This window comes from Pelmatolapia mariae, linkage group LG16_19 (assembly GCF_036321145.2).
Source record: "Pelmatolapia mariae isolate MD_Pm_ZW linkage group LG16_19, Pm_UMD_F_2, whole genome shotgun sequence".
NCBI classification, from domain to species: domain Eukaryota; kingdom Metazoa; phylum Chordata; class Actinopteri; order Cichliformes; family Cichlidae; genus Pelmatolapia; species Pelmatolapia mariae.
In genome coordinates, this window is record NC_086241.1 from 41,786,537 (window position 1) to 41,804,896 (window position 18,360).

The 18,360-nt window shown below is 40.2% G+C and overlaps 1 protein-coding gene across 1 annotated transcript in view; it reads right to left on the reverse strand.

Moving 5' to 3' along the window:
- Nucleotides 1–329: 329 nt before the first annotated feature.
- coch (coagulation factor C homolog, cochlin (Limulus polyphemus)) overlaps nt 330–18,360 on the reverse strand; it is a 32,737-nt gene continuing 14,706 nt past the window's right edge. The window contains exon 15 of the mRNA XM_063499796.1: nt 330–2,214. Within this exon, the coding sequence (XP_063355866.1) occupies nt 2,042–2,214 (173 nt within the window). The 3' untranslated portion in view covers nt 330–2,041. The remainder of the gene's footprint in view (nt 2,215–18,360) is intronic.

Consider the following 18,360-nt stretch of genomic DNA (forward strand, 5'->3'; position numbering starts at 1 on the left):
GCTACCTTTAAAACTGTAGTTGTTCAGACAGCAGATTTTTAATCATAATGGAGAGAAAACAGGTAGTCCTGCTCTGAGTCTTGCTCAACGCTAACTAGCCTAGCTTAAATAAATTATATTTTTCTAAAGTAATGACATAAACCAAAAGATTTATGTGTCTAGGTGTACAGTGTAAACACAGCAACACTTCTGTCCTTGTTAATGAGATATTACAGAGAAAGACAGACTGCACCTTAAGGAAATCCACAGACATCTACAGTTTGTATATTAGAACAATAACAGACGTGCCAACTGGCTTTATAGATTAAAAAAAATATGTCAAATGCAAATAGGAGATGACCAAAGACTTTATTTCTGTTTAGCAGAATTTAACAAACAATCACCGGTAAAACATATACCAAAAGAAAAGTCATGTGATCATATTGGAGCAAGGCTGTGAGATGGAGTTAAGGGCATGGGTTAGTCTATATAAAAAGTTTAAATCATCGGATGCCACAAATCAGACAAAGAAAAGAAAAAGAAAAAAAAAACAAACTAGAGGATTTTATACACCTTCCTGCAGGAAATGACTGCTGTGCAAAGCTTTCACCCCTGGCAAGCTTTTCAAGACAAACATTCATCAGGAGAGCTGCTCCGTCTACAAACTGTTAGCTGTTAGAAAATATTCCAGAATAATCTCTTAGCAGCTTTGTGATATAAACATGAATGTACAAACTACTGTTAGTGGATTACCCGTGATATATATATATATAAAAAAACATATTTACAAAGTAACCTTTGAAAAGTATTTTTTTTACTCAGAATTATAAGGCCACTTATAACTAATATTCATGTAAATATTAGTTAACAATGGGGATTGTATTTTGGGCTCAAAATGTATTATAATGCCTCATTTAATGTATTCCATAGATTATGAATATATTAGGTATACCCTCCATGGCTAAAACCTATTTTTAAAACTTTTATAGCACAAAGCTAGCATTTTTCTTAAACAACCATACCTGATCAAAGATTATTGTTTAGCAATTTTCTTTCATGTTGTTTTCTGCCTTCATATAGCTTTTTTAAAATTTAATTTAATTTATAGCTACACACTGTAATGGTTATGGCTTCAGATTGGACTTGTCATTGTGAGGAGTTACTGATATTTTCACAGACAACTAATTATTGTTATTAATTAGTTGATTTTTGAATGATTTTCCAACAGCTTGTTGAAAAAATTAAATAGAAATAATATTTTAATGTGTAAGAGACCTTTATGTACATTAATGTGTTTTCTGTATTTGAAAATAAATGTGTACAGTATATATACAGATGTATATATGTTATTGAATTTATGACGGGTTTAGCTAATGGCAAGTTTTATAAGAAGTGTATTTTTAAGGCATTGAGTCATTATTTAGCTCGTGAAACTTTGAATCATTGCACTGTTATAATGTGCTAGGAGGATGTTCATGATTTATTTTAGAGAATATGATTTGAGATCGGTAAGCTACAAAGGCGCATTTCAATTTTAGATTATTAAATGAGCCAATTAGAACTACTGTTACTGTTACTACTGTTTATGAAGAACTGTGAATGTCATAGAGAGCTATATCTTGTAGTAAATAGGTGGTGGGGTTTTCATGCAAACAATATCAGTTAAAGTATGCTGTTAAGTGTCGGTTGGAGCAAATCAGATCAGGTAACATAATTGATTTAATAGAGATTATAAATTTAAATAAGTGGTTGTAGTCACACAAAAAAAACAAGTGTTGGACACTTTGTGTAGGAAATTGTAGGAAAATCCATTGTCCTTAAACATATCTGTTTCTTTACATGTCTGAGTACACAGTGTAAAAGAATATTAGAAATAAGATATATAAAAGATGTTGCTGTAGAAACTTTTGTCACTGTAGATACGGGTGTTGTTCTGAGAGTGTTTATGTGAATGTAATGGTCGTTCATGTGACTTTAATCAGTACTTTCTAATGAGGATGAATGACGACGACGAAGGTAAGGGTCCTCACAAATAAAGAAATGCAAACCCTTGTGTGTGTTCTCAGTTATTCTCAGTGAAGTCTCTGCAAATGCCTCGGACCACTGGTGGGATAAACTCAGAAAGGCCGCTGAACTCTCTGGTGAAGAAAGTGTGGCTGTCCTTTGGCTCTGATGACATCGCTTTGAGATCATCCAGGGGCGCCCACGCCACGCCCACTGAGAAGATGGTAATGCCTGGTTGGGAAGGAGAAACAGGAGAAAAAGTGAGATGTAACTTAAGGTTAAGTAAATAAACCAGTTCTTGTTGAGTGTCATCTGCATAGCAGTGAAAATGAATGCTAAGCCTTCTAATGATACTGCCTACAGGAAGCAATGTAAACAGAATTGGTCCTAGCACTGAACCCTGTTGAACTCCATAATTAACCTTAGTGTGTGAACAGGACTCTCCATTTACATGAACAAATTGCAGTCTATGCAGATATGATACAAACCACTGCAGTGCAGTACCTGTAATACCTACAGCATGCTCTAATTGTTCTAGAATATTATGGTCAACAGTACTGAACGCTGCTAGACCTCACTAGCAGGACAAGTACAGAGATGAGTCCATTGTCAGAGGCCATAACAAGATCATTTGTAACCTTCACTAAAGCTGTTTCTGTGCTGTGATGAACCTGACTGAAACTCTTCAAATTAAGCCATTCCTCTGCAGATGACCTGTTAGCTGTTTGACAACTACTCTTTCAAGGATTTTTGAGATAAGGGGAAGGTTGGAGATTGGCCTATAAGCTAAGCTGGGTCAAGAGATGGCTTTATAAGTAGCTGTTTAACTACTGCCAGCTTGAAGAGCTATGGTAGATAGCCAATTATTGAGACAGGTTGATCATATTTAAGATTGAAGCATTTTTTAATTGGTAGGAGTTCTTTGAGCAGTCTTGTAGAAATCTAAAAGATGTTGGTTCAGATGACGTAATTACTGAAGTTATCTCAGAAAGATCAATTGGAGAAAAAGACTCTAAATAAATATCAGTGGTACTGAAAGTAGCTGTATATAATGTTACATCTGCGAGATGATGAGGAGAAAATTTTTCTCTAATGGCTAAAATTGTACTTGTGAAGAAGTTCATGAAGTCATTACTACTGTAGGAATGTTTAGCTTATTTTAGAGTTTAGGAATGTGTTAGATAGGATATAGAATTGTGAGACACTGACACTGCCCTGGATATAAATAAAGGCCTGACTGTGTCATGAACTTAGGAGTAGATCTTAGGAGACCCTCCCCAGTTGAACTGTGAAAGTAAGACAAAGAGGAGTTAATGCTGAGTGGAAATTCCCCAGAGGATACCTGTGTGGGGGTCTCAACATTTGTAACTTGATAACTGTGGTCTGGAAGGGAGATGGACTTTTATGACCGGGTTAGTACGCAGAGACACACACACACACACACACACACACACACACACACACACACACACATGTCTGGTTTGCTATCCTTGTGGGGACATCCCATTGACATAATGCTTTCCCTAGCCCCTTACCCTAACCCTAACCATTAAAAATGAATGCCTAACCCTGACCCTTACCCTAAACCTAACCATAACCTAATTGTAACCCTGACAGTAAAACCGCATTTTGAGTGTGAAAATTGCTTTCAACCCCGAGGGGACCTGGATTTTGGTCCCCACGGTGCAGAAAGTCCCCACCAGGATAGTAAAAGTCAGATTTTGGTCCCCACCAGGATAGTACGAACCCGTACACACATACACACACACACACACACACACACAGTGCTTAAACTGTTACACTCACACATCCACATGCACACTCACTCACGTGCACTCACACATTGTCAAGAGAATATTGTATATATGTGATCAGCTGCATGAAATGTATCCTTTCATTATTTGCCATTAAGCATATTTCTACATGACTTTTCACCTAGTAATTTTTGTGCTGAACTTATGCAAAGACTAACCGCTTCCTGTTGTTTTTAACACTTAGATGTAGAGAAGACCAAGCTCAGCTCTTTTACGAGAACATACAGATGTAGAAAAGGGAAAGTCCCGCTACTGGAGTGACGTTGTTATATTTGTACCACACACACACACACACACACACACACACACACACACACACACACACACAGACACAGACTTGTATAAATAAAGAACGCAGGCAATGATGAGACGCAGGTCGTGCGTCCATGGCTGCCCTCGCGAGTAAAAATGGAACTGCAGTGTTTGTGTGTTTTCTAACTCAGACGTCTCAGCTGAAGAACGGCAGGGTGATTTAAAGAAATCCCCTGTCATTTAAATTGGTCCTTCGAGCCTAGAGATGGAAACACCAGACACGTTTCTGTGACTCCAATAAGGTCTGATTGCTGCATCCTGACGTCGTGGGAAAGCCAGAACCGAAGTCTGTCGACAGCCCTCTCCAGGTAGAGGTGAAAGCCCTGGGCGTAAATTCGTATCCAGGCCGGGCCTGGTCCACGACGTTGGGGTCCAGCCAGATGACCTGAACAACCAGCAAAAGACGACTGAGGGTGAGAAAACACTTTTTAGGTCTAACCCGCCGCAAGGGTTTGAAAAGAGAAGCGCATAGGTCTTATCCGCCGCAAGGATTAATAGCGCATTAGGCTGACCCACTGCACGGGTGCACAAAAGAGAAGCGCATAGGTCTTATCCGCCGCAAGGATTAATAGCGCATTAGGCTGACCCACTGCACGGGTGCACAAAAGTTAAAACTGGCCTGGTCCGCCGCAAGGACCCGCGCGCGTAAAGAAACAAGAGTGAATATATGTGTTTTGTGTATGTCATTTTTCTGTCTGTTGGAGGTAAACTAATTTTACAGCACAATACGCTGCTGAGTTGCTTCCAGTTGTTATTGTTATTTTATTTGCTGTAAGACGCTGAAGTACTGGTGACAAAGGAAAAGTAGGTTGGGCTCCGTCCCGTAAAACTGACACCGCTCCGCGGAAGTAGTCCCGGAGTAGAAGGGCGTGTCAGCAACCTCTCCTGAGTCTTATACCAGAGAAAGCTCTGCAGTTGTGTTGTAACAATGGGGAATCAGCCCAAAAAACTCACTGCTGACGAGCAGTGGCTAGAAAAGAAATGTCCAGGCGCCGGACAAATTAGTGCTTGTAGATGGAGAAATCCCAAAAAACAAAAAAACAAAAAAACAAAACAAAATGTCCCACTTGGGAAGGGAAATGCAGCCCCTCAACACTTACACAGTTGAAAGAAGCTCTTTTGCAAGAAATAGCAGAAACAAAAAACTTAAAAAAGAAAGGACAACTCTCGCAAGAATCACAACATTTCCAGGCCTGGAAAGAAGAAGCAGTTAGATGAGAATGGAGAATAAACAAGCAAAATTAACACCTGATGAGAAATGTTTAGAAAAACAACAAACCAGATCAGGCCTAATCCAAGAGAAAGACAGAGGAATGCTTAGTGGAACAGCAAGAGGTAGAGGTAGGCCTATACACACACCAAAAAATAGCTTTAAAACTGCATGCTGGAGATGTGGAAAAGAGGGACATTTTGTACGTGACTGTAAGAAACAAAGAAGCAGTTCACACTAGGAAGTACTTAATAATCCCTGGTTAAATTAAAGATTGGAGATCAAAGTAGAAGTTTAAAAAGGGTTGGATACAGACCCAACTGAATATATATAAATACTCTTAGGAATAAAGTGGAATAAACAAAAGTTTAAATCAAATTAGAGCTTATCTCTACTATATTCAAACTAATAATAGGGAGCATAGCAACCTGTAAATTGGCATTACCAAATGAAACAAAATTGGTTAAATAACCATGCCTAGAATGAATAGAATGAATGAAAGTAGATAATTCACACGAAAACATCTTAAAATAAAATAGAGAGATGCATAAGGTATATTAAGGCTGCGTCATTGTTCAGCCAAGGAAAGTGTGTGAAAAGGTAAATGTCTCCAGCTTGGGAGGGGTGAAACTGCAGATCACCCCGAGCCCTCGATGGATACATAATAAAATATAAAATAATAAATTATTGTATATTAGTAGTATAGTAGTATATTCTAATATACTAATAAATATTGTAATGTACTATTGCTGTTATAAAAAAACAACAACAAAATAATAACATTAATAATATTAATATTAAATAATAAGAGGCACCTCAGTCAGTTATGATGTGAGGTGGATAATTGTTAAAAGTAGTCTGATTCAAGCTTAAGGTTTGCTCAAACTCAGTACAATGATATATGAGTTGAAGAAAATAAGGAAAATACCTAAACTAATCAAGTGCATAGAGACACTTGACCTGCTTGTAAACCTGTCATCCTAGATGAGACTTTGTTGTGATGAAGAGCAATCCTATACTAACAACTAATAAGCCAAACCCTGTATACAACAGCTAAAGCTACAGGTTTGAGAAGCTGAGTTAAATATGTGGACACTACCAAGCTGTTGAGCAAGTTACACATTTTTTATTTTTACTTGTTTTTTAGACTAGAAGATGCATGTCTGTGAGCTCAGTTTTTTCTCATACTTCTGCTTTGTTTCTGGAAGCAGCTTTTTCTTTTTCTTTTTGTGACCTGACTCATTTGTGTAAAGCCTTCATGCCATCGGCAATTTGTATTTTGTTTTTGTTTGTTTGTTTTGTTGGTTTGGAAAACAAACTTGTGATCATACTTGTGGATCACAATGACAAAGAATGATTAGGACTATTACCTAGTTTTAGAGCTGTGAGCTATGAGCTGTAGACAATGCCAAGTTTTCTTTTCTAACTTAAAAGTTTGAAATATGTAAGATGTGTGAGATGTGTGAATTCGTTGGGAAAAAAATAGAAATGACCTAAAATGCTTTAAATAAAGATGTAGTGTTGCATCTACAACGGGGAAAAAGAAGCATACAGTAACTTGAAACTAGCATTATGGACAAATACAGTTTTAGCATTGCCTGACTATGGTAACCCTTTCTACTTACATGAAAGCAGTTTTGACAGCAGTAGCTTCAGTTTTACTCCAAGCCAATTTGTCCTGCCTCGCACGTGCAAGACAACTGTCGTATGTTGGAATCTTGTTGTCACAATCTCACATTAGAATCCAGAAGTGTGGTCATTTGAACCCGAGCACACTTTTGGCCTCACCCGAAGAAGGTCATCCACACTGCTGTATGCGAAAATTAGATGAGGAGACAAAGCCACGTGCTGACATTTACAGCACACCACAACCCGGCTCAGCGTCTAAAAATAGTCATAAAAGTGAAACCACTAACATCCTCATACTCCGCTCAGAGTGCAGAACTCAAAGCAGTCATATGTGCTAAATTGGCCGCACAACGAACTGTAGACATATTAATGTCTGCATCCTCTATGCAAATACCACTTGATGTTCTTAAAGATGAACAGAAAGCAGCACCAACCATAGAACAGAAGAAATGGTTAGAAGTGTGGAGCACAACTAAAAGATGATTTAATGACTTGTGAAGGAAGACCAATACTTCCTAAATCCCTATGTCCCTGCACAGAACAGCAGCATTAGTGACACATGGGGTGACTCGTGTCATCAGGAGGGATGGTCCAGGTCCTTAATACACACTTTTTTTACTCTAAATTTTGAAACCTCAGCAAAAGAATTTGTGAGGACATGCATGATCTGTCAAAATCACAATTCACTGAGTTTTGATATATACTGCCTAAGACCACTATATATCTTTCAGAGCAATAAATGCTGGTGTGTTTTGTTTTTTCTTCCAGTTATGTGTGTGCTGTGAAAATGATTAGAGGTTTCAATTGTTTTTCTTTGACTTGCTCTTTCTGATTATGAAAAGCATGTCCAAAATACTTATATTTTGAGTGATTTTAACTGTGTGAATGCTGTCAGTATTTGATTTGAGTGACTCTGTGTGATTTGTACCATAATAAATAAGTAATAATAATACTAGGGAGGTTGATAGTAGAGTGAGTGAAAAAGGAGGAAGTTTGAGAAGGAAAGGCAGTGTGTGATAATTCCTGATGTCTGAAAGAGCTCTATTCAAAAGTGTGTGCGTGAAATAAAGGTGTATTGTTTTTAGATCAAGATTTAGTAGAATTAAAGAGGGTTTGTAGACTATAAATACAAAATACAAAGAAAGATAAAGAGTTCGATTAGTCTGCAGAAACAGGAAATATGTGTGCCTGTGGTGTGTCTATGACAGGAAATCGTGTGTGTAACAGGAACTACATGCCCATAAAAGGAAGCAGACAGAGCGACACATAGACGGGTTAAGCTCTAGGCATATGAAGCAAATGGAGCGTTAAGAAAAAAAAGAAATAAAATGATATTAATTACATGTTTTAGTGTGTCAATACAGGTGGACTCTCCTCAACCTGAAAACATGAATACAGCGGTACAAATGATAAATTAACAGAATTGGGAAAAACAGGCCAGGTTTTGGCTAAAAATTTAGAACTTGACCTATTACTTTGTCCCAAATCCTGAGAAGAAGCTTAAAGGACAGTTAATCTCCTGATGAAGACCGATAAGAACACCGTGGACTTGAATACTTAACAGCAGTTGAACAGTGGGATAAAGAACTGTGGGAAAGCACTGGACATTGATTTTAATATTTGCCATGCTTCGAAGAGAAGACTTAAAGGATGAATGGAGAAGAAAAACAGAGAAGAAACAGACTGTGTTTTTCCTGGAGATTTGAAGGCCAAACAGGGGACTGGTGACAGGTCAAGCCTGGACGAGTTTGAGTGCGATATAATACAGTACAGGATATAGTACAGGATATAATTGGATCAAAATTGGAAGCTAAATCATGGAGGTTTAGGATAGTCCACCACATTAAATAAGAAAAGAGAAAGATCGGGGAATATAAATACATGAACTACCAGATAATGTATATTCTTCAGAATGACTTTTGTAAAGTGCACAACAACATCATCAACATCCTCATCCAGGAAGAAGCGCTCAACTTTAACAAGTTTTAAAGAGACTGTTGATCGTCATTGGACTTTTCATGGTTTTATTTTATTTTATTTTACTTTTCTTTACTTATGTTATTCCTTGTTTAACAGCTGTAATTTCACAGATGAGAAGTTTATCATTCACAGCATACGCAGATGTACTGAAATCTATGAAGATCATGAAGACTTATTTTCCTACTTGTTTCATGAAGATGAAGTGTAACTTATGATGTAGTAACTGAAAATGTAGTTACTCACTGATAAATTGTACATTTCATTTCTCTGAAAAACAGCAGGGAATGTCAAGAGAATATTGTATATATGTGATCAGCTGCATGAAATGTATCCTTTCATTATTTGCCATTAAGCATATTTCTACATGACTTTTCACCTAGTAATTTGTGTGCTGAACTTATGCAAAGACTAACCGCTTCCTGTTGTTTTTAACACTTAGATGTAGAGAAGACCAAGCTCAGCTCTTTTACGAGAACATACAGATGTAGAAAAGGGAAAGTCCCGCTACTGGAGTGACGTTGTTATATTTGTACCACACACACACACACACACAGACACAGACTTGTATAAATAAAGAACGCAGGCAGTGATGAGACGCAGGTCGTGCGTCCATGGCTGCCCTCGCGAGTAAAAATGAACTGCAGTGTTTGTGTGTTTTCTAACTCAGACGTCTCAGCTGAAGAACGGCAGGGTGATTTAAAGAAATCCCCTGTCACACATACACACAGGTACGCGCACACACAGGCACTCACGTGCTCGTGCATACACACAGAGGCAGAGTTTGGACCACACCATGGGGGTTTTATGATGAGGTCGCCTCTATAAAGCTGGCTGTGACTAACAAAGGGGTGAAGATTTTTGCAGAGGGACACCGGCCTCGTCTTCCCTTCTAGAAGAATGTATGCTTAAATAAAGATGAATAAAGTTTTTGTAAAAATGACTACTGGGTCCGGTGTATCTCTGGAGGCCCGAGGACTAAAAAAAAAACAGGGGTAAAACTGATTTCCCAACAGTTTTGGTGCCGAAAACCCGGGATTCGCTCGAGGCCCAGAGAGGAATTGGCAGAGCTGAGATCGTGAAACGAGGCGAACAGAGAGCTAGCTCACATGATTAAAAGGTAAGCACGACCTGTTTATTTTCGAACCGTGCATATTGTTTAAAGCCTAAATTATCTGTTCGCTAAGTTGAGCGTATCCCAGTGTAAATTCACTTAGTAGAAAAAGGCGGCTAGGGTCCGTCTCAGTGCGTTAAAGCAAGAGACTTTTGTTAAGAACTTCAGGTTGATGTTTAGCGCCCTGTAAGAAAATCTCCGTGCGTTAAAGCAGGAGATGCTTGTTACGGATTAATAGAATCGGTGTTTCATCCGTTTTAGTTGTTAGGAAAAAGTGGCGGTGTTGTGATCCGTCCCAGAGCGTTAAAGCAGGAAACGTGTGTTACTATTAGTTAGAAAGCGGGGCTGAAAGGCCTCGTCGCCCGGCTGCGGTCCGGGCGTGTCACGGGCTTGGCAGCCCCACTTTCCTTCGGACGCGTCGGGAAGACCTGTGAGGGCAGGAGGTCCAGGATGGTCACCTGGGGATTCGTGGCTCCTTAAATAACTAAGTCGGGGAGAGGTCCCTGTCACAGTCTGAAGTATGCATAAAACCAGGATCGGTTGCTTTCGCCGGTTAGATTCCGAGCTGAGTTGAACCAGTGCCTGATGCAGAAGGAGGACTGTGTAGTGTGTGTGAAAGCGCCGTTAGAGTCAGCGTCTCGTCTGAAGTACGGGAGTCAATTAAAGTAACAAAAAGAATTCGAGTCTAAAAGTGTGTGTTTGGGGAAATGTGTGTGTGTGTATGTGTGTAGGAACTAAGAGATTTGAGTTTAAGATTGTGTTTTTTGTGCTGTATGTGGACGGGAGGCCGTGCCACTGATTGTTGTGTATTCTGAGTTTATTGGGGATTGAATTTGACTGTGAGAGAGAGAAGAGAAATCGCAGTTAAAGGCTGCGATCTGAAGATCGTGAGTTTATAATTTTGTTTTTGTTGAGTTCTAAAAAAGCGGACCATATCCACTCTGTGTGTTGATTAGGGCGTTGTCCTGAATCACAGCAGAGAAGGTGTCTCGCAGAAAGTTTGAATGGGACTGCAAGAAGCATGAGGTGTGTGTGAGCCAGCCTCGAGGGGCGGGTTCATAGGTGGAACAAAGGAGGAGTAAAGTGTGTGTGTGTGAGAGAGAAAGAAAGGTGGGGGCGAGTGACCAGCCTGTGTGTGTGTGAGCTCCCTTGAGGAAAAAGGGGGGACAAAGTAGATTAGTTGATTGTCTGTGAAATAATAAGAGTTAAAAATCTACGTGATCAAATAGGAGAAAATAAACTAAAGTAAATAATGCAAATTAAAAGTAGATTAGCGTTAAGGTAATGATAAATGAATTGATAAAGTTAATAGTGACATTTAAAGGTGACCAAGTACTCAAGGATGAATGGAGAATTTGATTGCTGACTGTATGAGAGCTGTTGGGGTGAAAGGAAAATGAGCTTGGAGGAGTGAGTTAACAGGTTAATGTGTGGGTGTAAAACAATGGGGTAAAAAAAAAAAAAAAGAGAAAGAAAATAATGAAAAAAAAAAGAAAAAGAAAAAGAAAATAAAAAGTGTGGAAGTGTGAGTGGGAAGTTGTCTCCAACTGGGGGAATCAGTGACACTACAGGTCACCTTCTTCCCCTGCTGGACACAAAAGAAAACATAATTTGGAGTGGTGTGGATGAAAATAATTAACAACAACATCAAGAAGTTTTTTGTGTTTGTGGTTAAGAACAAATAAAAATTTTATTTTCGGGGTTTAAAGTCAGTAGAGTTCAAAATAAAATAAGTGGAGATGTGTTGCTTTAAGAGTGACTAAAATCTACGCAGTGACAGTGAATAATGAAAGTCTCTCAGTCTGTCGATTACAGGTGGGGAACGGACCTGAATCAATTCTCCACGGGCAGCAGTCAATTGTTTTGCAGCCTCCCGTCCTCATCCTGAAAAAGCAAGCTCCAAGGAAGCTAATCTCTCCTTGAAGACACAGAGTGCAGTTCCAGAAGCACAAGCATGAACATCAACAGTGGACAGCAGTCCAAGAGACAATACCAGAGTCCTGAGCAGAGAGGTCCAGCAGCACTATGGGCAAACGGCATCAGAAAGAGAAGATCCATCATCTTGATTGGATGAATGGAGATGCGTTTCCAGCAAGCTGCAACTTCACTGTGTGTGAAGGACTTTTGAGAAGATTGTTGGAGTTTGACACTTGCCGTGTTTGGAGCAAGATGGCAATGAAAGAGACAGTGGGACAAAGAGATACACGGGACAAAGCTGAAGAGAACTGACTACCATTGGACTGCAAAGTGGGAGAGGAGAATGGAGAGAAAGGAGCAGGTGAGGACAGATGAATGCTGTTTTAGTGTGGGGAATCAAATTGGGTTAAGGAATCCAGGGAGACAAGCGACTGCCTTGAAGTGGAGGATTGACAAAGTGTCCACACCACCACAAAAGGGGGAGGAAGACAAGCACTGAGGTATGCAAGAGTACTGGTAGAGAAAATGGAAAGACAACACCACACATGCACATGATATGCACTACAGAGAATACAAAATCATACATAAAGTGTTACACATCAAAAGAGGGTATTGGTAGAAGGGGTTAATAACACACAGCGTGGTTGCCGATGGTAACCTGCAAGCATTTGGGGTTTAGCTGTGCATGACTAAAACAGAGATTTTCATTTAGATGTTTCTGAAACAAAATTTGGAGTGAACGAAGTTTTGTTTCAGAAAAAAGGGGGAAGGTACATAAAAGGACACACAGAAATAGAAAATGTATTAACCCGACTAACACACACACACACACACACACACACACACACACACACACACACACACAATGAAGCTCATTAGATTTAAATACAATTTTAAGTAGGTAATACTGTTACCATCATCCTGTCTGGTTTATTGAGTGGGTTGAGAAGTGATACATAGACAACTGAATTAGTATTATTTTGGGGAACATGATAACAGGGGTGAACGGAATCCTGCAGCCAGAGTTCAAATGAATAAAACTAGCAGATTTTTTGTTTTTTGTTTTGTTTTTTGTTTCTGATGTATGGGGAAGGTTTTACCATGGCACCAAGTTTTAGATTTGGTGTGTTTTCACCTATTAGAAAAAGAATATTCTGGGACAAGTCCTAAGACCGGGCTTCTGTATTTTTATTTACTTTTGTTTTTCAGTTTTATCTGTTATTTTTCATTTTATTTTTATTTTTGAACAGTGCACTGATTTCTGTTTGTGAATTTCTTTTCTTTAAGCAGATCTGCACGACGGGAATTAAAAGCGCTATACGACACGTTGAGAAAACTGTTGCAAGTGAGTTTCTCCAAAATTACAATGGGTTCTGGAGAAAGCCGCTTATTTGGGACAGTTAGAAAATGAGAGTCCCTGCCCAAAAAGGATTCAGCGAGGTAATCCGATCTAAAGTTCTTCTTTTCTTTTTGAAATGACGTCATTTTGCTGAGGGTGGAAACAAAATGCGACGATAGGTTCCACTATCAGCAATGAAAGAATGAATGAATGAATGAGTGAAAAAAAACTGACTGACTGGTAAAAGCTGACAAAAGCTGACAAGACTTGACCACTACTCAAGGTTAACCTCCAGCTAGACAGGACAAAAGGGTGGATGAATTTATGTGTGTTTCCTTTTGACGATTTAAACTTTTAAATGCCACTTTCTGTGTTTGTGAATCTACCAGGGGTGTGTTATTCATGGGCTTGTGCGCAGCGCTAACATTTACATTTCTTTTCTACAACAGAGAGTTAATCATGTGTTTTTTTATGTGAGTTACAGCAGGACACACTAATGGTTAATGTTCTTTCTACTACAGGATTACTGGGTTTATGTGTGAAGGGAACTGTGTTTACAGGCTATATGTTGATTATGCTATTACACTGTGTTGTTGGAAAAATGTTGAATATTACAGGGGAGAAGTGAAAATAGTGTGAAACACATCCTGTGTTGAAATCAGTGTCATTCCTTTTACAGCAGGCTTAACTTTATGGTCTTTTTACAGCACCTCTGGAACCTGTCGATCTGTGCCTGACCATCAGGATTGTCCATGTGTGTTGCTAATGTTTGTTTTTTCTAAGAGTGTTTGTAGAGGATTCAGCAGAAAACAGACAAGTGACATGAGAAAACAAATAAGAGATGCAGTGTTTATGGAATAGTTTAATATGGGCTCATTAGCTGGCCACTATTGAGCTCATAGTGATAAAATGAGTGGAGTGACATTGCTTAAGGAAAGTCACCGATTAAATTGTGGAATAAATTGGGATGATTCATGATTTGGGACAAATTATGGCAATAATAGTGATTTAACACTAGAAGTCCCAGGCTTTTCTAACCCTCTGTCAGCCAAGTGGAAGCTAACTTGGCTAGTCTGTTAGCATCAATTCATATGTAAATTGGGTCGTTACCTGAGAATTGTGGAGGGGAGTGGGGGAGTGTGAATGATTGCGGATTTCTAACTGCAAACTGCCTCTTTGTTTGTGTGTGGGGAGGGGGAACTGCTAAAAGCTGTGAACTTCATTTTGTGTTCGTCTTGATGCATTCTCAATCATCCAGGAAAATAAATCTCCAAAAGATTTATTGATAAAAACAGTACAAAAAAACCAAAAAATATTTCTACAAAAACAACCATTTGTACACACATTTACAGATAATAATAAAAAGTGAGTGAGTACATTTCAACATTTTCAGCAATCACTCACAATCCTGGCACTGCCATGGTATCTGTAGTCTGCATTTACCACATGTGTATCTGTAGCAGTGAACACATCGCACAGTGGCATGATTGTTCTTGCATTTGTGTTTGACCTGACACGTGGCTCTTTTTCCAGGGCTAGGTGTGGAGGGTTGTGTCCGAAGCAACTGTTCTTTTCTTGCCTTCTTCCCAGCCATATGAGAGTTAGCCAACTCTCTTGCAAACTCCACCAGGAAGTCCACCCGTCTTTCCTGCGTCCCGGTGCATGCTTGATACAGCACATGTGCATTCAGTGCTGCCATGTCAATCATGTTATAGGACCATGTACTCCCGCACCATCTGGTCCATCACATCCACGCCACACTTTGTGGTGTTGTAAAGGGTGACAGTGTTTGGCTTCCTTTTGGTGGTGTTATCAGTCTGAACCATGCTGTGCATGCTGCTAAGAATATAGACTGTCTTATTCCGTTTGGCCGCATACGCCGTCAGCGTGGCAGCAGAGGTTGAAAACACCTAAGAAATAAGATAAATTGTTATTTCCATAGCACTTTTACACACAATGAAACACATAAACATAGAACCACAAAAGACCTGCAGCCTACCTGAGTGGTGAATTCATTGCGATTTGTGTATCTAGCGGATTGAGGAATTTCCCGGCGAATCTTGTTGACTGTGCCGAGGATGGTGGTTTTCCGTCTAAGAAGTTTTTGCGCAAGTGAAAGCGATGTGAAGAAATTGTCCGTGGTAACATTTCTGCCCTTGTCTAGGAATGGTTCCATCAGCCTCATCACTACATTTTCAGACAGTCTCTCCCCACTGGGACAATTGGGGTCCTTGCCAAGATATGGGAGGACATTGCAAATGTACTTGGATTTTAGGTCGCAGGCCACCCAAAACTTGATCCCAAACTTGTCAGGTTTACTTGCAATATACTGCAGGAAACAGCACCGAGTCTTTGATCTTGATCTTGATCTTGATCAAAGATCTTGATCTTGCGGGGGGTTACTAGGGTTCCATGACTACGTGACTGCTGGTCAGCAAACCTGGGAAACTCACAGATCATTGGAACTATGCCGCGTAACCGCTTCCAAGACATCATGCAACACCTACGCTTTGATGACAGGTCCACCCGCAGTGATCGAGCAAAGACTGATAAGTTCGCTGCAGTTTCCAGTGTGTGGGGATCATTTGTCACCAACTGCATCACGTGCTACAACCCTGGTCTACATATCACCGTTGATGAACAGCTCTTCCCATCAAAGACTCGGTGCTGTTTCCTGCAGTATATTGCAAGTAAACCTGACAGTTTCGGGATCAAGTTTTGGGTGGCCTGCGACCTAAAATCCAAGTACATTTGCAATGTCCTCCTATATCTTGGCAAGGACCCCAATCGTCCCAGTGGGGAGAGACTGTCTGAAAATGTAGTGATGAGGCTGATGGAACCATTCCTAGACAAGGGCAGAAATGTTACCACGGACAATTTCTTCACATCGCTTTCACTTGCGCAAAAACTTCTTAGACGGAAAACCACCATCCTCGGCACAGTCAACAAGATTCGCCGGGAAATTCCTCAATCCGCTAGATACACAAATCGCAATGAATTCACCACTCAGGTAGGCTGCAGGTCTTTTGTGGTTCTATGTTTATGTGTTTCATTGTGTGTAAAAGTGCTATGGAAATAACAATTTATCTTATTTCTTAGGTGTTTTCAACCTCTGCTGCCACGCTGACGGCGTATGCGGCCAAACGGAATAAGACAGTCTATATTCTTAGCAGCATGCACAGCATGGTTCAGACTGATAACACTACCAAAAGGAAGCCAAACACTGTCACCCTTTACAACACCACAAAGTGTGGCGTGGATGTGATGGACCAGATGGTGCGGGAGTACACGGTCCGCAGAGGAACACGGCGCTGGCCAGTTGCCGTGTTCTATAACATGATTGACATGGCAGCACTGAATGCACATGTGCTGTATCAAGCATGCACCGGGACGCAGGAAAGACGGGTGGACTTCCTGGTGGAGTTTGCAAGAGAGTTGGCTAACTCTCATATGGCTGGGAAGAAGGCAAGAAAAGAACAGTTGCTTCGGACACAACCCTCCACACCTAGCCCTGGAAAAAGAGCCACGTGTCAGGTCAAACACAAATGCAAGAACAATCATGCCACTGTGCGATGTGTTCACTGCTACAGATACACATGTGGTAAATGCAGACTACAGATACCATGGCAGTGCCAGGATTGTGAGTGATTGCTGAAAATGTTGAAATGTACTCACTCACTTTTTATTGTTATTTGTAAATATGTGTACAAATGGTTGTTTTTTTATTTTTGTTTTTTTGTACTGTTTTTATCAATAAATCTCAGCAACAAAGGAAATACACCCATGTGTGTTGATTTCTCCCTAAGGCAAACTGAAACACAAGTTTCCTTGTGGCTCAGGAAACTAACCTCTCCAAGTGATTCAGCATGGCCCCACCATATTTACATAACAAAAGCAGCTGTTCACAGGTGATTAGGGATATTAGCTAAAAGCCTACCAGCCATTTGGCTCGACGGTGGGTTTTATAGGTAGAAAAGCCAAATGGCTCTTCTCTGGGACTTCTAGTGTTAATGATTGGAGAAAACCTGCACATGATACTTGTCTTTTATGCTGAATACTTTATTACTCTTATGATCGAAAGTTGGTTGAAAATGTGAAGTTTGATTTAACAGATTTATCTTCCAGGATACAGGCTCCAGGTGGAGCTGGGAGTTAAATAAGCTAAACATGTAACTGCCGACTAATGTTTTTACACAGGGTTACAGGTTGGAGTATGGCTGCTCCAAGTGGGAAACCCTGGAGATTGTTTTAGGGAGACTGTGCAACATTCTTGTACATGTCTCATTGGGGAGTTGACACATGGTGAAAGCCATGTGGCAAGAGGAGTGTTATTTTTTAATCTGTAGATGTCGGGAGGTGCCATGACGAGAAGGAGTGACTGAGGAGATCGTCCACAAGATGGGAGCTGAGGCCAGGAGAGAGTCTTCAGGAGGATCAGAGATCACCTTCAGCACAGCAGACATCGCGCAGGAGATCGTCATGAGGAGACTCTGCACAGCAAAATCTTAAATAAAATGAAAGAGTGTCGACGTTGATGTTGAGGAAGACAACTAAGGTGTACGACGTGCTCTGCCTTAAAATCTTCAGCAGCATTGGAACGTGAGAATCGAGGGATGGAGAGAGCGTGCCAAGCTCCAAAAGTGACGGAAGTCCAGCGATGGAATTGTGATTCTGTGAACAGCACAAATACTAGGAGACTGGGAAATAGTTGACACCACTTTTCCCAAGGAGGAAGATCACCTAAAGTGTGCCACTTTGCCATGCAGATTTGATGCTCTGCAGAGAAGCCTTCTGCGTGGGAGAAGATGTAAACAGATGAGCCTTTCATCTACATTTACATCAGGTCAACTTCTCTAGGCTGGTTGAGGGGGAATTGGAGAGAAAACAGTAGTGTTAGGTGTGATAACTGTTGTTATTGTAACTGTGATTTTTCTTATAAGTGAATTGCCCAGAGACAGACCTGAATCCATTCCGGCGACTCCACCATCACAGGCCACGGTGGAGCGAACCAAACGCAGTGAAACAGGTAAATCAGGTGAGTGTTTTGATTATTATGGTGGTATAG